The sequence below is a fragment of the Amphiprion ocellaris genome, chromosome 5 (assembly GCF_022539595.1).
Source record: "Amphiprion ocellaris isolate individual 3 ecotype Okinawa chromosome 5, ASM2253959v1, whole genome shotgun sequence".
NCBI lineage: Eukaryota > Metazoa > Chordata > Actinopteri > Pomacentridae > Amphiprion > Amphiprion ocellaris.
The window spans coordinates 1,912,585-1,935,174 of record NC_072770.1 but is presented as its reverse complement, the minus strand read 5'-3'; the positions used below and the strand labels follow the sequence as shown (position 1 = coordinate 1,935,174).

At 39.7% G+C, this 22,590-nt stretch overlaps 3 protein-coding genes across 8 annotated transcripts; all 3 read right to left on the bottom strand.

Annotated features, from left to right (window-relative positions):
* Window positions 1–1,277: 1,277 nt before the first annotated feature.
* LOC111584816 (dynein axonemal heavy chain 12) lies at window positions 1,278–12,255 on the bottom strand. Of its 6 annotated transcripts, XM_055010404.1 has the most exons (13): window positions 12,122–12,255; window positions 10,463–10,627; window positions 9,473–9,525; window positions 6,922–7,056; window positions 6,696–6,854; window positions 6,162–6,407; window positions 5,661–5,832; window positions 4,254–4,359; window positions 3,661–3,840; window positions 2,982–3,110; window positions 2,751–2,879; window positions 1,711–1,864; window positions 1,278–1,647 (listed from the first exon to the last, which is right to left on the bottom strand). In XM_055010404.1, the coding sequence occupies exons 2-13, from the start codon at window positions 10,597–10,599 to the stop codon at window positions 1,472–1,474; spliced, it is 1,776 nt and encodes a 591-aa protein (XP_054866379.1). In that variant the 5' UTR covers window positions 10,600–10,627; window positions 12,122–12,255; the 3' UTR covers window positions 1,278–1,471. The 6 variants fall into 6 exon arrangements, with proteins under 6 accessions (XP_054866379.1, XP_054866380.1, XP_054866383.1 ...); XM_055010405.1 differs by lacking the exon at window positions 6,922–7,056; XM_055010408.1 differs by lacking the exon at window positions 1,711–1,864 and having other exon boundaries at window positions 1,513–1,647; window positions 2,698–2,879.
* A 3,066-nt stretch (window positions 12,256–15,321) lies between these two features.
* rps23 (ribosomal protein S23) lies at window positions 15,322–18,530 on the bottom strand. Its single transcript, XM_023294090.3, has 4 exons — window positions 18,384–18,530; window positions 16,471–16,630; window positions 15,889–16,009; window positions 15,322–15,510 (listed from the first exon to the last, which is right to left on the bottom strand). The coding sequence occupies exons 1-4, from the start codon at window positions 18,385–18,387 to the stop codon at window positions 15,364–15,366; spliced, it is 432 nt and encodes a 143-aa protein (XP_023149858.1). The 5' UTR covers window positions 18,388–18,530; the 3' UTR covers window positions 15,322–15,363.
* A 244-nt stretch (window positions 18,531–18,774) lies between these two features.
* Window positions 18,775–22,581, bottom strand: LOC118469155 (uncharacterized). Its single transcript, XM_055010410.1, has 3 exons — window positions 22,150–22,581; window positions 20,385–20,537; window positions 18,775–19,520 (listed from the first exon to the last, which is right to left on the bottom strand). The coding sequence occupies exons 1-3, from the start codon at window positions 22,345–22,347 to the stop codon at window positions 19,254–19,256; spliced, it is 618 nt and encodes a 205-aa protein (XP_054866385.1). The 5' UTR covers window positions 22,348–22,581; the 3' UTR covers window positions 18,775–19,253.
* Between the last annotated feature and the right edge of the window lie 9 nt (window positions 22,582–22,590).

Below are 22,590 nucleotides of genomic sequence, written 5' to 3'. Positions count from 1 at the left end.
TATGTCTCTTCATGGTTGTTTTCTCATCTTATTTTGCTCCTATTATGTCTAATGTTGGTTGTTTTACATCCTGTTATGCTAATTTACATTTTATTTTGGTTGTTTTTGACCTATTTTGTTTAAATTCTGCCTTTGATTTGAATTTTGCATCCCTTCATTGACATTCTGTGTCTCTCTGAAGTCATTTTTTGTGATATTTACCTTATTTTGTCTCATTTTGGTAGTTTTGCATCACTTTTGTATCACATTTTGTGTCTCTTTATGCTTGTTTTTTGTTTTTTTTTGTCCAGTTTGGTAACTTTGCACCTCAATTTGGCTGCAGTGCTCTCTTTGCAGCCATTCTATATCTCTTAATGTTTTTTGTACAGTTTCTCATTTTGATTTGGATCATCTTATATTTCTCTGCAGTTGTTTCCATTTTATACATATACATATATATATATATCCTTCATTATCTATACGCCACGTAGCAGCAAACAGGAAGAGCTGCTGGATTCTACATGAACATGTCATCATAGCCAGGTGGAGACATGTGGTCTGGATCGAGCCTAAAACAAAACAAATAGACACACAGCACTGCCATTACTGTCATAAACCCTGTGTGCTGTCATTGTTTTTAATGGTATGGAGGCAAGGAGTCTAGAAACTGTAATATAGAACTGTAATTTTACACTAGTTCACACAGCAGCTATAAAATTACATTCATACTGCCTTGTTTCAGTAGCACTAACCTCAGGTAGACATTGATGCCAGTGGTGAGAGACGTATTCAGATCCTTTACTTAAGCAAAAGTAAAAATCCAACAATGTAAAGATACTCTATTACAGATCAAAGTCCATCCATCCATCCATCCATCCATCCATCCATCCATCTATCATCTATACACCGTTTAATCCTCATTAGGGTCATGGGGGGCTGGAGTCTATCCCATTTGACTTAAGGTGAAGGCAGGGGACACCTGGACAGGTAACAGTCTATCACAGAGCTACATATAGAGACAAAAAATCCCACTCACATTCACACCTGCAGACAGTTTAGAAATACAGATTGACCTCTGCATATTTTTGGGCTGTGGGAGGAACCCAGAGCAGCCAGAGAAAACTCATACATGTACAGAAAAAACATGCAAACTGAGGCCCAGGCCATATTCAAATACATTATATATATATATATATATATATATATATATATATATATATATATATATATATATATATATATATATATATATATATAATTTCTTCATGAACACAAACATGGCCATTTTCCACATTAAAGACAGGGTAAGAAATTTTAATCCAATAAACTTTACTTGCCAAATTCAGCTGTCTGTTTTGTGTGTGTGTGCTGAAAAAAGGACTTGTGTTTGTACACAGAATGACAGGACAGTAAACCTGGCACATTCTACATAGTATCTACATATGCTAACTAGCTAACTCTTCAAATGAATTCTGTCCGATGTTTTCTGCTGTCAGCCTGGCGTGCAGCTCTGGCGGCCCCACAGGTCGTACTCTCGATACAGGATGTAGTCTTTCAGCCTGGGTGGGAGCGGCAGGAAGCTGATGAAGACAGGCGACCGCAGACGAAGGCGACCGAGACACCGGCGGATTCGGAGGCGACAGAGATGCTGCAGGCAGCGGGCGTTTTCTGGAGAGGAAAGGAAAAAGTTACATTCAGTTCATATTTTCCCACTGATTTTATTTCAGTCACCTTGCAGTCTGCAGATTTCAGGCCACTGCTTCTGCTCCATCACAGCTGCCTTCAGTTTGGAGCACAGGGTCACGTGGTCCATGTAGTCCAGCAGGATGCGAACCACGTGACCCGACAGGTGTTTGAGCCAGGAGACGGAGATCACCTCACAGAACTGCGCTGACAGACAGACAGCAGAAGCCATTTACATGTGTTTTATTACTTTATAAAATTGAATTAGTTCAGGTCTATTTTGGTGACAGTATCACTAGCAAGTTCTGATACGTGTCCACAGGATTCCTTATTTCCACACTTCCAAATCATTGTCTATGTACACAGCTGTGCAATGCATTCTGGTGGCACCACATTGTATTTGGACAGACGTGGTGTCACACTGGCTGCACCTCACTGCATACAGTTGAAGTCTAAGCTACTTTGTGCAAATCAAGTGCATCGGGCATGAATCACCACCTCCACAAACTCCTTAAAACTTTTGGAGTTCTAAACTCCCAACTGTTTCTCTGTGTTTTTTGCTCCTGTTCCATTTTTACTCCCTGTGGGCTCATTTGGAAACAGACCAACATGACTAGAAGGAGAGAGAACTCAGTGTGTTTTGTACAGTATAACAGTCACATTTCTTTGATTACTAGTTTAACAAAAAACTTTGAATCAACCTGTACATCTTTTCAGATATCCACAAGTCTTACCAATTAAGGGGAAAAAAATTAAATAATGAATGTATATACTTGAAATATTTTAGGACTAGCATCTTCATCCTACTCCGTGCAAACACAGCCTGCATTTCAGCCATAAACTTCCAGAAGTTGTGTTACCATGACTATTTGCATCTGAGCCAGTACTGGCTTCAGGGCTGTGCTGAAGAGTGCAGAATTTTTCATTGTTTGACTGAATCAGATTAGTTATCTTTTTATTTGCTTATTTTTAAGCATCCAGAACTGGGAATCAGTGCAACCCCTCATGTCCAACAACACTCCTGTGGACACGTACCATCAGAGCCATGCTTTCTAGTTAGCACAGGGCAGCTTCACCCTGTTTGCTACCATCGTGTCTTTGATCACACTGTTGCTCCATCCCTCGTAGCCTTCAGGGATGTGGGCACTGTTGCCATAGGGACAGTCAAAGCAGCGGTTCACGTCATAACCATAGCTACACAGCATCCTGAGAACCACCTAACACACACATCAGAAACAACATGAGTGAAGTTAGTGAACTTAAGCTGCTGATTTGACTCAGAAAGATTTTGCAGACTGACAACAGGGTCGTGACTTTACATCGTCTTTGAGAGCGTACTGCAGCGCTGAGGGGAAGTGTGTCGTGTTTACTCTGCAGTAATAGTTGACGTTGGCTCCGTATCGCAGCAACACGTTGATCAACTCGTAGTTACCGAGACGCAGTGCAACCTTGAAAACATAGTCAACAAACAGCAAAACATCCATGATTAATTGATGGACTGCTTCCTGACAAACAATTGAACAGCATGTCAGAATGGATGTACAGACACAGGCGGTGAGTGTGTTTTTGATTTCTGAACAGGCAGAAACAAGAAACCGGCTCGTACTCACTGCCCTGTTCTGATGGCCATCAACAAGTAGTTCTAGTAGTAACTCTTACACTGAATATTGCTGTAACATTTATTTTTGTGCACACATTAACACAACACACACAACAAATCAAGATGTTAATTAGGGAGCTTTTTAGGTACTGCTGAGTCAGGCTAGCAGTTTCCATTTGCTTCTAGTCTTTGTACCAAGCTAAGCTAACCACAGCCTGACTTCAGCTCACTTTCAGAGAGTAAGAAAGACGGTTCTTCTTCAAACTTTGGAGCATGCAGAAAAAAACTCTCATTTTGAGTATTTCACCAATAAAATCACATTTTGGTTCGACATCACAGCAAAAAGAAAGTTGTTTTCGTTTTGAAGAAGTGTCGACTGAAACCCCACACGCCGGTACCTGCAGACATTTGACTGGGTCTTGGTTAGCCATAGCTCCGGCCTCCAGCAGCAGCTTTGCTGTCGGCACGTCGTTATTGGTGACGGCAAAGAAGAGAGCCGACTTCCTCTCATCGTCATAGTTACGGCGAACCCAAGGATGGAGCATGTAGTTGGGGTCATAACCTGCATCCAGCAAGACCTGATGGGAGTCCAGGGAGAGGGTGAACATTTAGGTGCACAACAGTTCATGCTAACACAGTGATAAAAGTGTCTTTTACAATGATATTATACAATATAAAAGCTGAAGTACATGAGACAAGATTAAAGGGACGTTTCCGATTCAGCTTCAGTGGGTTCATCACTACAAGCAGCATCACTGTACATGTAGGTAAAATGGAATTATCAATTAAAACCGATTCATTGCACCAAAATATTATATTGTTACCTAAAAGCACACATTTAAGTCTGATGATGCTCGCAGTGATTGATCACCACACTGTAGACTGACACACACACACACACACACACACACACACACACACACACACACACACACACACACACACACACACACACACACACACACACACACACACACACACACACACACACCTTGATGCAGTTTGTGTGTCCTCCTGCAGCAGCTGAGTGAAGAGGACTCATTCCACTGTCATTTACATCAGACATAGAGGTGACTGGAAGCAGCAGCTGCAGAGCCCTGACACACACAAACACACAAACACATACACAGATTAATACACACAAACACACATAAATACACACAAATACATACACAGATTAATACACACAAACACACATAAACACACACAAATACATACACAGATTAATACACACAAACACAGATGGATACACACAAATACATACACAGATTAATACACACAAACAGATAAATACACACAAATACATAAATACATACACAGATTAATACACACAAACACAGATAAATACACACAAATACATACACAGATTAATACACACAAACAGATAAATACAGACAAATACATAAATACATACACAGATTAATACACACAAACACAGATAAATACACACAAATACATAAATACATACACAGATTAATACACACAAACACAGATAAATACACACAAATACATACACAGATTAATACACACAAATACATACACAGATTAATACACACAAACACAGATAAATACACACAAATACATACACAGATTAATACACACAAACACAGATAAATACATATAAACACATAAATACATGCATAAGTCAATATACAATTAAATACACACAAATATGTAAATAAATATACAGATAAAAACGGACAGATGAATACACACAAATACATAAAAATACACAAATAAATACACACAAATAAATACACTGTTAAATACATAAACACACACACACATATGTACAAAGATAAACAGAAAAATACACGAACAGATAAATACTCACACAAGCAAACACACAAAATAAATAACACATTGACAAAATAAATAATACACACTGACAAATAAACACAAACACATACAAAGGTAAACATACACACACATACACACAAATACACACATAAATGTATATACATAAACATACACACACCCAGATACATGCACAAACAATAAATTCACACACAGACAAATACACACATACACACACACACACACATGCACGATAAACACAAAAGTTAACATGCACAGATAGATACACACATAAATATACACAAACACATGAACAAATGTTATAATACAGACCAACAATTACACAAATGAAAAATAAATGAACAAAGACACCTACATAAAAATATGTACACACAAACAGCTGTAATAATTTAGATGTTGCAGTATATCAGATTATGTAATACTTTGGATATTGAATACTTCAGATAGTGTAAAACTTTAGAGACTGTACAGAGGCCAGCTTTAATTAGACCCTCCTGATAAAGAGGAAAACATGTTTAAATGTGATAAGATTGTTAGAATGTAAAAAAAAACCCATCATCTTCTATGATGAAGAGTTTACTGCAGGTGTCCTTGGTGTGCGACTCGGTGGATCGGCATGTGTCCCGAGTGTTTGGCAATGTTGGCGTCGGCGCCATATTCCAGCAGCAGCTTGATGACGGCCGGATCTCCAGACGCAGACGCTTCGAACAAGATGGATGCCTCATCCTGGGCCTGAGACAAGACATCCGCCCCTACAGGACAAACAACATGCTAACAACATGCTAACTGTTGGCAAAGACACAATAATATATCTATCTGTGTAAAGATTGGGTTCCTAACATTACCTACAAGTTTTAATATTTTTTTGAAGAATATTTTCATTTCCATGTTCATTTCGTCTTTTTCAACACTCAGAGGATATTGTCAGGAACACAGGTTATGTTCCAATAGGAAAAAGGAGGAACGTTCTCAAACCAACATTTAAAAAACATGTTTTATGAGATGTTCCTGTGATGGAACATTCCTGCTGCGGCTGCAATCAGCTGATCAGCCTCCAAACGGCCTGGTTGAAGCTTCTCACCTCTCTTCAGGAGGATCTCCACCACCTCCAGGTGTCCCCCCTGAGCAGCCAGTGCCAGCGGTGTGAGGCCGTAGTGGCTGCGGGGGTCCGGTCGTGCTCCGGCCTCCAACAGCATGGTGACCAGTCCCACTCTGCCCAGTCGTGAGGCCTCGTGGAGGGGGCAGCGGCCATGGCAGCCCTCCTGGTTCACCCTGGAGCCCCGCAGGAGCAGCAGCTTCACCAGGTCGGTGCGGTCTGAACGGATGGCTGCAGAGAAGGACAGTCCATGATTCATAGCTGAAGATGGATTACCCCATATTACAGCTTCTTGCTGTGGTTTATTTTGTAAATAAGCCTGAACAACATTGGGATCTGTTCCAGAAAACACTCGGAACCCAACCCTGTGCTCGCTCACTTTGGATCTGCACTTGTTGCAATCACTCTGACACCGGTTCATCACAGTAGGGCTGACTTCATACACTGCTCCTGTTTCTAGGAACAGGGAGTTTCAGCATCTGAACAGGCACTGAGACAGTGAAATGTTGCTCAGCCTACCTGCAAATAGTGGGGCGTCCTGGTTGTTGTCCTGGCTGTCCGGCTGGGCTCCATGTTTGAGCAGGAAGGAGGCATTTTCTATCAGACCTTGTTCCACTGCCATGAAGAGAGGAGTCTGACCACAGAGAGTACGACACTCCATGGAGTCTGGGCCTGAAGCTGGAGATCATCACACCTGATCAGTGTTACTGTAAAGCTCCACAGAGTCAGTAAAGCTGATTCAAACCTTTAAATGTGAGCTCTAGGATGGTTTGGTTGCTCTGAGCTGCTGCTTCATGGAGAGGCATCCAGCCTCTATCATCTGTCTGTAAAAACGTGTATTTTTGTCGGACACATAAATCCTTCAGCAGCTTCTCGTCCCCTGCAGAGACCAATAGATGACAACATTAAACTGGAACAGCTGTCAGTAGTTACACTGGCTCAGAACTGCTGTTGATTCTCACCACAAATCAAGAATCAGTTGTAAAACTGTCTGGATATAAAAAGCAATTGGCAGCAACAACAGCAGTTAAACATTTGTTAAATCTTGTGATCAGTCTTTTAATCACCCTGGAGGAATTTTGGCCCACTATTCTCTTCAGAATAGTTTTAATTCAGCCACATTAGGTGGTTTTCGATCATGATCTGCCATTTTAAAGTCTTGTCACAGCATTTCAATTGGATTCAAGGCCAGACTTTGACTCGGCTGCTCCTAAACCTTCATTTAGAGCTAATAGGTCTACTGAGGACGCCATGGTCACATCTCTCCAGGCTGTACTGTCCCACCTTCAGCAGCAGGGGAGCTACAATATTCTTCATAGACTTTAGCTCTGCTTCCTCCCCTACAGACTGGTTTCTAAACTGATAGACATGGAGCTTCCCTATTCCACATGTCTGTGGATAAAGGACTTCCTGCTAGACGGTACTCAGATGGTCAGAGTGGACCCCCACATCTCTACAGCCCTCAGCCTCAGTACTGGCTCTCCACAGGCCTGTATGCTGAGTCCTCTGCTTTATAGTCTCTACAACCCCTCATCAGTCCACAGGATGTTATCCCAGATGTTTTAGGGTTCATCTGGATATTTTGTTTCAAATGCCAGATGAGCCTTTATGTTCTTTTTGGTGGGGAGTGGTTTGATCCTTGCAGCAAACCAATGGACCCATTGCGGGTTTGACTGGTGAAACTGAACCCAACTGCCAAATGAATTTGGTCATTTGGTAGATTGGTAGCTAAGGGGGCAATTTCTTTTTCACATACAGCAAGATGGGTTGGACAGTATTTTTCCTTTAATAAATGAAATCATCCTGTAAAAAATGCATTTTGTGTTCTCATGGATTATCTTTGTCTTACATTAAAATTGGTTTGATATGAAACATTGAAGTGTGACCATTTATCACAGCACTGTAAGCAACCTCTAGACAACCTTCAGGATACGCTCTCCAAAGGTTCCTTGAACGTCATAGTTTTTGTGACCTTGTTGTTCTGTAAGCTGTTTTTGTGGAACCTTCAGAGAACCTTCATGGAATGTTCCCTGAAGGTTGTTTTGTGAAACCTTACAAGATTCCCTAAATGTTCCAGTTCTTGACTGCTGACTCAAGATTGCTGATTTGTCGAGGTTATTTTGTGGAACCAGAGAACCTCCAGGGATACTTTATAAGGACCTCCAGAGACCTTTTAGGAAATATTCCCTAAGAATTTACAGAAGGTTTTTTGGGGGAAACATTTAGAAGATCTTCAGGGAATGTCTTCCAAATGTTTCTAAGGTTAAGAGCTGCACAGTGGCACTTCCTGCATGGAGTCTCCATGGTGAGTTTTCTCCAGGTTCTCCAGCTTCCTCCCACAGTTCAAAAACATGCTGAGGTTAACTGGTGATTCTAAATTGTCTGTAGGTGTGAATGTGAGTGTGATTGTTTGTCTCTATGTGTAGCCCTGTGATAGACTGTTACCTGTCCAGGTGAACCTGTGATAGACTGTTACCTGTCCAGGTGAACCTGTGATAGACTGTTACCTGTCCAGGTGAACCTGTGATAGACTGTTACCTGTCCAGGTGTCTCCTGCCTTCACCCTCAGTCAGCTGGGATAGACTCCAGCCCCCCATGACCCTGATGAGCATTAAGTGGTGTATAGATGATAGATGGATGTCTAAGGTTTTTATGTGGAACCTTCAGAGAACCTTCAGAGAACCTTCAGAGGACATTCCTGAAAGGTTCCCCAAGGTGAAGGTTGCGTTTCTACCAGCTTGTTGTTCAGTAAAGGTTGTACTAGAACCCTCCATGATTGTTTACAAAGTATTCCAGGAACATTCAACTGAGCAGGTTTATGACAACACAGAAAGAATTGTGTGGGAGATAAAACCATTTTACCCCTTAACAACTACATTTTTGTTGATTAAATGCAAAGATGTTAGTGGTGTGACTGATAAGATTTGATTTAATCTAAATATATAGGTTACCTAAAGGTTATTTTGTAAATTTTACCACAAAACTGTTAAGAATTGTTCCCTACCACTGCTTTTTGATAAATAGTTCTGACTATACTTTTTTGTTTCTGAGCAACATTTTAAATGCTACCCTTTATATTGTAATGGAGTATTTTTACTGTGTTAGTAAATGATCTGATAATGTGGTCACTGGTCTCTGTTACAGCCAGGTTTATAAGAAACCACTTGAACTGGCATTATAACATATCATTCAGCTGTAAACTATCACTAAATCAAACATTAACCAAGGAAGGCTGAAACTTGAATACCTGATAGTTTAATTTGCTTTCTTTAATAACAAATCCCACCTTGTCTCACCTTGTCTGATAGCAGTGAACACCTTGGTGATGTCGGCGGCCCCAGGACCAGAGCTGCATGGAAAGAAAAACACAACAGAACATTAAACTCTGTCACACTAAACAGGAATATTCCATTTAAATATTATTTATGCAAAACAATATCAATAACTACAATTCTTCTAGATCCATTGCTGTCCTCTAAGTCTGTTCAGTGAGCACTGCCTCTGTTTAGAAATCACATTTTAAATATGAATTAATTATTGTTATTTACTTTAATGTAAAAGCAGCTTATCACTCTGTCAGATGATCAATAAATCAGTTAGTATTTCTGTTAATTAAACTAATGAAATGGAGAGTAAAAGGAAGTTAAATAAGTTGAATTTATTTTATTAATGTAATTGCATGGAAACTGCAGGAGTTGAACCACAGAAAATTAGCTATAATACTTATATTTGAGTTATATTTACTGTAATTAGATCTTTATTTATTTTATGAGCTGCTGGGTATAAAAAAACAACAACGAAAAGCTTCACTGCTTTTTTTACCAAGTAATTACAGATTAAAAATCAGTATCAATATCAATACTTTCACTCGTTAAAACTGATTTAACACAATAGAAATATTTATTGATTTATTTCACTATCTTTGATGTAAAATGTTACAGCTCAGATAAAATCTATTTGATTTAGAAAAGTAAATCAGTGAAAGATTAACTGATTCAGTAAAATCAGTAAAATAAACTTATTTAGACAAATGAGTTAACAGACAACAGTTTGGAGTCATGCTTAGTAATGTTATTTCACAGTTTTAATGTCTTCAGCTTTGTTGTACGGTGTAAAACTAGTAAAATCCCTTGAACTACCAGGTGTCTTCAAACGTCTGACTGATGCTGCACTCCAATAAACCCCTCAGAAGGAGAGATGCTAAACACTGCAGACATGATCAGATCTGTTGGATCATTTACAGAATATAGGAGGAAGCTGAACATCTTAAAATGTGTTGCGCTGACCTGCTGTGTCGTGCCGTCTCCTCTTTGTTTGTCTCCTTATGTTTGCTGCTGTCCAGCAGACTCTGTTCAATCATGTACTGAGTGGCTGCATCGTCTTCATCATCCTCATCCTCTATCCCAAATCGATCAAACTCCATGATGACGTCCACGTAGACTGTCCTGACCCTGTGAAAACTTGTGTGTGATCATCAAGGCTCTGTTTAACCAAACTGTGTGATTCTGTACCACACGGCCATGTGGACACCAAACCATTAGTATTACCTTCAATTATTTTTATGCAAATGATTGATGGCAACGTCTCCACAACAACAGGGAAATCCTTTGTGTTAGTGGCTAATGTTACCATAAGCTTTGATGGCATGCCCACACATCAGAGTTATGTTGAAAATGTAAAGTTGAGAGACATTCAGAAATGGTAGAAACATCTGATTGTTTCTCTCCTGCTCTCTGTGCTCACATATACTGCACTTCAATACAGCCAAATTAATAATAAAGCTGTTCTCATTCATACATTTCTATGATTTGTTTGTCAAATAGCAGCATGAGGGTGAAATAGTACCGGAAACTCAGCAATTCAAGACGACATGTTAACCAGCAGCTACTTTCAGCTAAAATACTGCTGACTCTATATTTCTGTACAGTACTGCGCCTGTACTATATTTTGTACTACATTGTTACTTCAGCTATTGCTCTCACTTTGGCTATTGTCGTTTTGCACTATTGTATATATATATATATATATATATATATATATATATATATATATATATATATATATATATATATATATATATATATATATATATATTTCTATTATTTAATTTTTTTTTTATTCCTAGGGTGACGCCAACAACCAAAATCAAATTCCTTGTATGTTGTATATGTACTTGGCCATTAAAGAAGATTCTGATGCTGACTGTGATTGTGATTTCCAGCTTGCTGTTTGGTACTGCTAAACAACTGACTTTCTAACTACAACACTGTAAAATGAGTCAAACACATGAGTTAAAAACAATGATGAAATTAACACTCTTTGTAGTAGACGTGAGAATTTCATTGTTTGCTGACATGGGAGCTTTAAAGCCTCCAGTCATGGTTTGAATGCTGCAGCCTGTCTGAGTGTTGGTGCTGATCATGTGCATCCTCTTATGGCCACAGTTAACCGCCCTCCAGCAGGATAACACATCAGATCACGATGAGTTTTTTGGCCTGCCCAGTCTGCAGATGTGAGCCCAGTAGGATGTGGTGAAATGGGAGACTGGCAGCATGAATCATGTCAGCATGGAGCAGTTTTCCAACATCTCATCAAGAACTGAGAGGAAAGGGAGTGTTCTCATTTCAGGACTTCAGTTTGGACCAATGCTACGGTTTGAATGTCAAATATAACGCTAAGAGTCCTCTTCGTTTCAACTTAAAGGGTCTAAGACAAGCTAAACAGATCCAGAACAAAGGAACACTTAAGCACACAGACCCTAATATTCAGTATCAGGAAGCAGGAATAATAATAACCTTCATATCTTGAGGTGAAAAGTGAATGTAAAAGAGGCAAACGGTCCAGCAGTCAGTGTCTTCCTGACCTCAACCAGAGTTTAAAACCACACAGGCAGCAAACTGACCACCAAAACTTGAGGAATATTTCAGCTTCACTTTGTTTTTTACCTTGTGGGTTTGTGTTGGGTCGCTCTGTCCCTGCAGATTCAAAGTTGTTGTTGCTGAGAGCTGTCAGCAGGAGGAAGAGGAAGAGGAAGAGGAGGAGGAGGAGGAGGAGGAGGAGGAGGAGGAGGAGGAGGAGGAGGAGGAGAGGTCTGAAACCAGAGCTTTGTGCCCACATGGGTTCTCAGTGCGTCTCTGGTGCTTCCCTGATCCTCCACTTGGTGTTTTTGACAGCATGACTGACACATAAATTCATGTTGTTTACTCTCAAGATGAACACTAATATGTTTCGGAGGAGGGTCATGAAAGTGTGGTAATTCTGCAGGTGGAGGTTCAGGGACCTCCATGTTTCAGCTGTGTGGCTACAGCACTCTGGGTCAGGCGATCTGACACCTGCTTCTATATTTAACTGCTCCAGAAAAGTTCATGCAGTGAGACAATCATGGTGACTGCAGGAAACATTACAGCACAGTTCACTACCTTCTGTCTAGTAGTATATGTGCCTCTTATCGTTCATTCATCTCCCAGCTAGAATTCATTTATTCTTAAAAAATTCTGAGAAAGTTCTGCACAGTTCTAGAAATGCTTTGACAGTAAAGTAATTGTATTTATTCCCAGGATGTTCCTATTAAAGGATGGATGATTAAAGCCATTCTAAAATTCCTTGGTGATAAGGACATTAGACAATTAGGCCCTAACATGATTAAAACACAATATTCCTTTATCTTGTTACACTGTAGAATATTTGTGGGAACGTTATATAATATTCTCTCTCAACAACATTCCAGAAACATGATAACACCTTGAAACACGTGGATTGAATGTTGGTTTGAGAACATTCCTCTTTGTTATCGAGGAATATAACCTGTGGGCCTGGGAACATTCTCCAAACATGCTCTGAATGTTGCAGTTAAAATGTTCTGTCTTACTGAAGCATGTTTGAAATCATAGATATCCTTAAAATGCTGTCTGAACATTAGGATAAACCTTTAAACATTATTAGAATTTGTAGGTAATCCCAGCCAGACTTGTGGGAATGCTGTCTGCTAGATTCACTCCCTCATATACACTGTCCAAATAAAACTCCACCACCTGGATTTAACTAAACAGTTTAGAGTCTTCCATTGGATAATTACTACAGCGATGACAGCAACCTATTTAATCCTTAACTGATGCAGTGAGGAGCTTCTCATGTTGGAAGAAGTATCCTGTGGTCATGGAAAGGATGTTAATCTGTCTCAGAAGTGTCAAAATATTGGAAGAAAACAACTAAGGAGATGAAACTACTAAAATCAGGTTAAGAACCGTCCAACGCATTATTAAAACGTGAAGGATAGCAGAGAACCATCATCTTCCAGGAAGAAATGTGGTCTGATGAGTCAAGATTTACCCTGTTCCAAAGTGATGGGGGCATGAGGGTAAGAAGAGAGGCAGATGAAGTGATGCCCTCATCATGGCTACTAACTACCAGCCTGTGGGGGTTAGAGTTATGATCTGGGGTTGGTCAGGTTCAGCAACGTTATGTTCCCAAAGAATGAGGTCAGCTGACTACCTGAAGATACTGAATGACCAGGTCTTTCCATCAGTGGAGTTCTTCTTCCCTGATGGCATGAGCATATTCCAAGATGACGAAGCCAGGATTCATGGGCTCACATTGTGAATGAGTGGATCAGGGATGAGATGGATTGTCCTCCACAGAGTCCAGACCTCAGCCCTATTGAGAATCTTTGGGATGTTCTGGAGAAGACTTGGTGCAGCGGTCTGACTCTCCTGTCATCAAAATAAGATCTTGGTGAAAAATTACTGCAACTCTGGACAGAAATAAATGCTGTGACATTGCAGAAGCTTATTGAAACCACGTCATGGTGAATGAGTGCCGTACTCAAAGCTAAAAGTGGTCCAATGAAATATTAAGAGTCTGTGACTTTTTTTTTTTTTTTGGGACGAGCAGTGTATTAATGAATGTTTTGTGTAGAAAATGTCAGAAAATATTGAAAAAAAGGTCATAAAATTTTGCCCTGAGTGATCAAAGGTGGTGGTCAAACAAGATAAACAGAGAAACAGCAGAATCAGCCAATTAATCAGCCATCACAATAGTTTCAGGTTAATTTTCATGCAATTAGCTAATTGATTAATGGACTAACAATTGCAGGTTTGGTTTAGTTAAATTAAACCTTATTTACAATATGAATCACATAAACACAATATACAAGACTTTAATCTTCAATAGTTTGAGATCTTGACAACCAAACATTCTCAAATTTCAATGTGCAAATAAATAAATAAATGAATGCTGAAAGTGGATAAACTTGCTTTGTTTTTCATTTAATTACCCCAGAAAGAATGTCAACCTTAAAATTCACAGCTATCAGTTTGAATATCCAGATTATTATAAAATAAAGTTTCAAGCAAATCTGAGCCAGTTGAGCAGAAGGTCCTTGAGGATCTGAGATGGAAAAACCCATCACCTCTATCTGCAGCCTCAGTTTTAAAGAAAGTACAGGTTTCTTGTTCAGATATGTCAAAACAAGCCAACAATATCTAGTGGACATGCTTGTTTTTTGCTCATGTTGCTGCTCACTGACATATTTTGTTTCCTGAAAAAGTTTCTGTCTGCCAACACAAGACTTTTAACAGGACATTTTGCTCCATATTTGAGTGAAAGCAAAAACGCGTATTATAGATGTTATTACATCTGCTAGCACCTTACAGTCTGTCATTTGGTCATGTTTAGTTAACGTGGAGGAAATGTACTTCCACACAAATTGTCTTACCAAATTTGCAGTTAAATTACCAAAGCTGACTGGCCCCTTAAAAATAAACGTGTTTATAAAACCACCTGTTTAATGCCATTCAATGCACACATGAACATTGTCTACTAAAGCTTAAAACTAAACCTATTTGTGACCCACAGCTATATTTCTGAAACACGAAACAACAGACAAGCTAGTCATCTTTACCAGTTTCCAACTTCTGTGCAGCTGATTGCAGGGATTATTCAGTAGTAACAGTTCAGACCCCAGCCTAAACTTCATGTTTGAAAGCTGCGTCTCATGATGGCTCTGTCTTACTAATGAACAAGTCAGACTCACAGGTGTTTAAGAAAAAAAATCTGTTACCAAATATATTTGCTGCCTTTATTTCCTGTCAAAATATGTTCTGAGAAGAAATTATTTTAGACACACAAATGAGAACACGAAACAAGCTGTAATTGAAAACATGTTTATTCCATTTTGTGCCTCTACATTTTATGACCTGGGCCTCTCCTTCTTGCCTTTGTAGAGCGCCAGCAGAGACACATTGGCCACTTTGACCACCTTGAAACGAACTCCAGGAATGTCACCCACGGCATGACCTTTACGTCCGAAACCTGCCACCAGAACCTCATCGTTCTCCTGCAGGACCAGAAGCAGAGAAGGGAGAGGACGTCAGGAAGGACAAGACCAATGCTTCTCTTACATGGTTACAAAAGCTGATTTATATATACAGCAACTTTTTAGAGCAAGAAAACAAATAAAAATCTGATTTGTGACATGAATGATGGTGAAAAAAACATCTATTCTTTTGATGCAACTTGGACATTTTAGGACTAACAGAACCTACAGACACCAGGTCAATGGAATTTTATACAAGCTGTAAAATACTGAGAGGATCAAACATTTTAGTAGAAGCATATGACGCTGAGATTACAGATTCAGCTCATCTTCTCTGCTGCACTCTTGACATAAACATGAAACCTGAACTGTGTTTTGCTACTTTTTGCCGTCATTTACCTCGATGAAGTTGAGGCAACCGTCATTGGGGACGAAGGCGGTGATCTTCTTGCCGTTCTTGATGAGCTGAACTCTCACACACTTCCTGATGGCAGAGTTGGGCTGCTTAGCCTCCACACCACTGCAGAGGGGAAACAACTGTTGTTACACTGAACTTGAAAACAACTGAGATGTACAACATCAGTTTTATTTCATCGGTCCAGTAAAGGTCGCTGAATGACAAGCTATAATGTTAATGAAGTGGAATTCAATGCCAGGAATAAGAACAAAAAGGTTTAAAATGCTGCAAACAAACCCTCAACTCTATGAAATATTTCTGATACAATATTTCAACAGTGACAGCAGAATTTCCACGACCAATAGAAAAAAATCTTTCCAGTAACAACAACTTAATTCAGAGGCTAACATCCAGTGTAATGACTTGAGTCAGGACCTCTGGTTAAAAAGCTCTAAAGAGACCCACATGGGTGTCAGTTCTCTCTGAAGAAGAGACCAAAGCCTAAAAATGATTGGCTCTCTGCTGTTGGGTCAGGATTAGTGTTGTGATGTTACTTGAACTTCAGCAGGTCATAAAGTACTCACACTTTCTCGAGAACAATTCCCTTGGCGTGAGAAGCTCCTCCGAAGGGGTTAGCCTTCAGGGCGGTGCCCAGATGGGCCTTCTTGTACTGCTTATCATGCCATTTCTGCTCACGGCGGTGATTGCGGAGCTTCCTGGCAGTACGCAGACCACGACACTTTCCTGTAAGAAACAAAAATAGGAAATAAAGTTTGAGCTTAATGCCTTGTAACATTCTTGACAAATACTTTTAAAGGTCTACATCCTAGAACCTCATAGTGCTGCTGCAGATCAAAGAAATTAACTCAAGGCATTTATGGAAAAACTGCTAGACTTTCTTAATCCTTTGCGAAAGCTAAAATGAAGTATTTCTATATTCTAATGGACGCTTCCCTTCTGTGTAAGCAACACTATGGGGGCTTTCATGATAGTAACTCTAAGCGGTGTCACCTGAGACTGATGCTATGGAATTAAGGATTTGTCATTTGGCAGCTTTGCCTTTTCTGTCCTCACATTTCTTTAGCAAATCTTTCTTGCAACTTCACTGGAAGAGCCAAAATGCAAGCAAGCAATGCCAGTGAGGAACAGAACCTGATCTGCATCATGTACATCATCATTACAGATGTCAAATGTGAACACTACCAGATCTGAAAATAACCACACATCACACACTATGTCGAGATCGTCATGACATCTGTCACGATGAAGGAGAAATGTGACTCCTCACACCATCTTAAGGGGAAAGAAAATGTAGGCAAAATGTAAAGTTGTAAAAATACTCTAGATGATTAAATGGTTGACAAGACGCAGCCAACACACGTTGTCTAGTCTTAACATGAAAAGGAAGTAAAATTTTAAATATCAGTATTAAAATCTATGGCTAATGTCAGTCTCCAGGACTACAATGATTAGTGTCATCATCATAACCATCCTGATTTAAACTCTTATCTGGGTGAGTAGTTCAGATCCATCTGTACACTCCTCACACTACCAAGTAAACTGACCTTAACCCCTTCAGACCAAGATCTGAGAACCCATTTCCCCTCTGACTGTTAGATAAGGTTAAACAGATAAATCTGCCCAAAACCCCGATAGTCTGACCCCAACAGACAGTTTACACAATATAACACATTTCAGACCCATTTCTTGGCTGTGACAAATCCAAGTTTTCCAACACCAGAAGACGTCAGGAAGAAGCTCAGTTGGTCAAAGACCATTAGATATTTATCGATTTCTACGGAAAAACTTGAGAAGCTCAGACAACAGCAAAAACGAGTTAAAGCATCATGTCTACAGAGCACTAAGGCTCATTAGTTAAACCTCAAAATGTTAAAAAGGCACAAATATTCACCACGGAGAAGGATCAAGCTATGTGACGGCTTAAAACACAGATTTAATAATCGAAAGCAAGACAAACGGATGGTTTAACACCTAACTGATGATAACCACTTGAAATAAATGTGACATAGCCTCGCAAAAAACAGCCCTTCAGTTTATATATTCAATTAATATTCATAGATGTACCACAGAGCTAGCTGCGAGCGGCGCTACTGCTAAGCTAATCGGCTATACAAACTCAATATCTGGCTTTAAAGACAGAATTACACAAATAGTTGGGCTCTCAAGCCATTTTACGAAGTTATGTTTAATCTAAACACTCTAACAGTGTGGGATCAGACTTAACCCTAATAGGTTAAAGCTCGCTATGCTAAGCTAACAGCGCTAACGTGCGCTAGCAGCTCCGACATGTCATGGCCGCTCCACGTTGCGACGAAAACCAACCACAAATACGGTCAGTTTTTAATATCTAACTCTGGGTTTTACCGACACAAACAGCCCCCAACAGTCCGTTAACTGTTTATATACAACAGCAATGAGGAAAAACCAGCGCTTTATGCAGAATTATTGAGTATTTGGGATGAAGTTGGAGCCATACCCATGATTGCAGAAGCGAGCCTGGGTTGGAAAGGAAGGATCCAGGATGCACCGCGGCAATGTCTACTCTGAGGACCCGAACGAGGCGTGCCTACAAAAATGCCTGATTGAAATTATGCATCCTAAGTCATATACTGTACATGTTTTAAATATACACAGTCTATGACGCAGGGCTGCCAACTTGTGACCAGACCTTAGAGTGAGATTTGGTTTGTGCAGGATCCTGACGGGGGCTCTGGGGGGTCCTCCCCCAGAAAAATTTTGAAAATTATTGATCCTATTTCCTGCATTCTGGTATATTTTAAGACCATTTTGCCTGTTAAAATCTTATTATAGAGATAACATTAAGGGATATCAAAAAACATTGAGCTTTAAAAAAAGCGGAAAAAAACAGAGCAAGGGCAGGCAGTATTGAAAATGGTTCTTCATGTAAAATATGGATGAAAGTTCTGTTGCTGGATGTGCACAACACATTTCAGTATTTTCCATAAATATCTGCATAATTGAAATAACTCCAGCAACCACTTTGTAACATTTGTCTTGGAGGATTTTAATGCACACACTCAACAGCTTCAAGTTGACCACATCAGCCAGCTAAACAATAAAAAAGTGCTTAAGCAAAAACAAAACATATCTTCATAACTTAAATTATCCATTCACTGAACAGAATTACAATCAGACACTAAAGTCTGTCCCACAGGAGCAGGGTGACATGGACTAAACCCAGGACTAAACCAGGTCTGACTGGACCTCACAGGAACAGGGTGACATGGACTAAGCCCAGGACTAAACCAGGTCTGACTGGACCTCACAGGAGCATTGTGAATAACTTATTAACTAGGCCCAAAAATAAATAATAAAGACTGTAAACTCAGAATAAATGGCACAACTGTAAACAGGAAGAGGAATAGAACAGGGAATTCTTGTGAGCCATGTTGTCCTCCCTGGTGGCCTTTTTTGAAGCCTTGATGATCTCTGGGGTGGTTTCGCATTCATGGCACAGCTCCAAAGTAGCCATTTTAATAGTCAGAATAGAGGAGAGTGTTCCCTCTAGAGCCAGGCTGTTCCTGGTCTGAGTCTTGTTTAGTCCAACCAGTGAAAACACTCGTTGGGCGTTGGCATTTGAGTGGGGTACACCCTAAAAAAAGAATAGTTGGGAAAACTTAAAATTTCAAGGCAACCTTTTGCTGTAAAATTTTGGAATTGTCTCAACAATTTGCTAGTTCATTGTCCTACAAGTCATATTTCATTGTTGTACCAGTTACTTTTACATAGTTCTGTGAATAGTCACTACTATTAATTCTTCATTTGGTCAATATAAACTTGTTTATTAGCTGAATAGTGTGAGCCACAGAACTACCAAAAGCTAAACAACCCCAAGTTTTTTTTTTCAGTTACTTTTTTGACTTTATTGAGGTAGGACAGTGGGGAGAAGAATGGTGGAAGGACCTGCAGTAAAAGGCACAAGCTGGATTCAAAACCATGACCACTACGTATAGCCCCTGTTTATGAGTCGTCCATTTAACCTGCTGAGCTACAGGGGATGGTAGCTGAGTTGTAGGTCAAGGGAAAGAAAGCATGAGGACTTGCCCCTGCTGTGTATTCTGGGAAACCCTGTGGGTTTTTCCAACTGTGTTGTACCAACAACAAATTGCATTTTCAGCTTATTCACAATTACAAATTTAGACATAATGAGGTACACACGATTGGTCTGATGTGTATTTTCATGTCAAGTATAGCTTTTTCAATTTTCATGTTCAAACAAATCAGAATACCAACTCTGCTGAACAGACTAGTTTTCTTGGCAATTTTAGCAAGCCTTTCAAACTGGCATTGTCCTGTCACCTGTACAAAACAAACCAGAAACACAGAAGAAAAAAGCGCTTGCAGATTTTTATGTTTAACATTTCAAATCCATCAAATTCTAAAATCAATAAAAATAAATTAAATTAAGCAGATCAGAGCTTATTTCCATTGTGTTTTTGGTGTATAAACATGATACCTTGTGTTTCCTGTTTGCCAATTCTGCCCAGAAGTGCTCTATGTCAAGGTCTTCTTGGCTTTGAAGAGACACCTGCATGACTTGATAGTTGATAAACTCCTCCCCAGCTTGTCTTGTTCCTGGGGTCCATGATGTGGCAGCAAGTGGGGAAACCTTATGAAAGAATGTCAAATACATGGTCAAATACATCTTCATGATATTAAACAGATCTTTCACTATAGATAAGTCATAAAAATGCATAATATTTTTTGTTGTTCTAAGAAAAAACTTTTGGTAATCTTGAATTCTTTTCAACTTGGAGGTTGTGATCCCCAGAAATTCATCCATGATGCAGAAGACAGTCTTATTTGTATAACAGTATTGTGAAAGGACAGCTCCATACTTTGCTCCATAAACATCCACAGTTGTCCTTGGGGGTAGCAGACTGAAGCATGGCTGGACCAAAGACCACAAACCACCACACAGGCACCGTGTCTTTGCTCATAGTTTCCCATCCAAGTGCTAACCAGCCACAACCTGCTGAGCGTCTAATATCTGATGGGATCAGCACTCTCAAGGCGGTGGAGCCATAAATTAGGCTACATCTGACACTTTAACTTGCATGTAAACTTATTATTACATTTTAAATACAGTACCTTACAGTTTTTGAATAGAAAGCACTTTTTGTTTGAGTTGATACTTATCTAAAAGGCTTATCTCATCTGTCTTCATATATTTCATATATTCATATTTAATTGTTTTTTAAAACAAACGATGTAGCTGAAAATTAAAGTCAGATCACAACATCCAGCAGAATTCAGAACACAATTTAATACATGGAATGAAAGGGGCATAGCCTGAAAAATGTTGACAATCCCTGCTGTAATGTAACAGGCAAATATTTTCACCCTTTAAATCAGTGGTTCTCAACTGGTTTGGGCCTGGGACCCACCATAAAACTGAAATGACAAGTCGTTACCCAAACAATATTTCTCCAAAAATCAACAATTTATTGATTGAGCGTTCGAAGACAAAACTTTTAAACCTGAACTGAAGTACTTCACAACAACTCAAAATCAAGCAGCAATACTAATTCAAGTACTGAGGACTTTGAAACAAGTAGAACAATAGCCTCAAGTAGTTCTCAGGATATATAAAAGTGCATTTTTTTTTCTACAAAAAAAGTGCAATTCAACAAAACCAGTAGCTTCTCATAATACTGCACAAGTCTGCAACATTGCTGTTGTAGCTGGAGAAACTATGTATAGAAATATGTGCAAAAGAGTCCAAAACATGAAAACTGATGAAGTGCATTCAACAAATTATTAAAGTGAAGAAATGCTTAATGTTCTGATCAATCTCAAAATGTAAACACAATAAAACATTTTTCAAAGGGCTTAACTATATTTGAAAGCCAATATTTGGGGAAAAAAATAGTGTGCAATATTGAAAGAAAAGTGTGTTTTTAAGCATTTACAAATAAACAAAAGTCACAAGTCACAATAAAAGTACTGCAGAACTACATGAAGTTCTAATGGCTTAGCTGAGGATACTTTTTGGCCTTTACAAGAGTCTCAAAATCTGGCTGTATGCATGATAAAGCAACTGTGAGGTCATGCTCAATGTTCAGTTTATTTCGGTATTTTGTTTTCAGCTGAACAAGAGCTGAGAAGCCGCATTCACAGAGGTATGTGGTGCTGAATGGTAGGAGGATTTTTACAGCTCGACTAGCAATGGAGGGATACTCTCTCATCACATCGTTGCACCAGAACTGGGAATGGCTTACCTCTGTGAATTTCTTTCTGAGAGTGCGGTCACATGATAGCTCCACCAGCTGACATTCATCGCTGCTAGGCAACGTGATGCTTTCCATGTTTATTCCAAACGGGTCGCGCACCCAGTCGTCCTCGGGTTGTTTATCGGGAAAGTAGTCGCTAAACCGCTCGAAAAGTTTATTCAGATGAGTGCTTATTGTTTTCGTCATTGTCTTTTTCCCCGCCGCGTCCAGCTGTTGTTGCTCGTTTAGCCATGCTGCTGTTGCTATGAAAACATGCAGTTTCTTCTACAGTAATACGAGTGTCCTCACCGGTCGCTGCTGACACGACGACCCCCTGCGGGTGCGGAGGGGAACTACAATGACTCGCCACTAAATTGGATTATCTTTATTTTTCTCTCTTTTTAGAAAAAGGCTCGCGACCCACCAAAAACGGCCCCGCGACCCACTTGT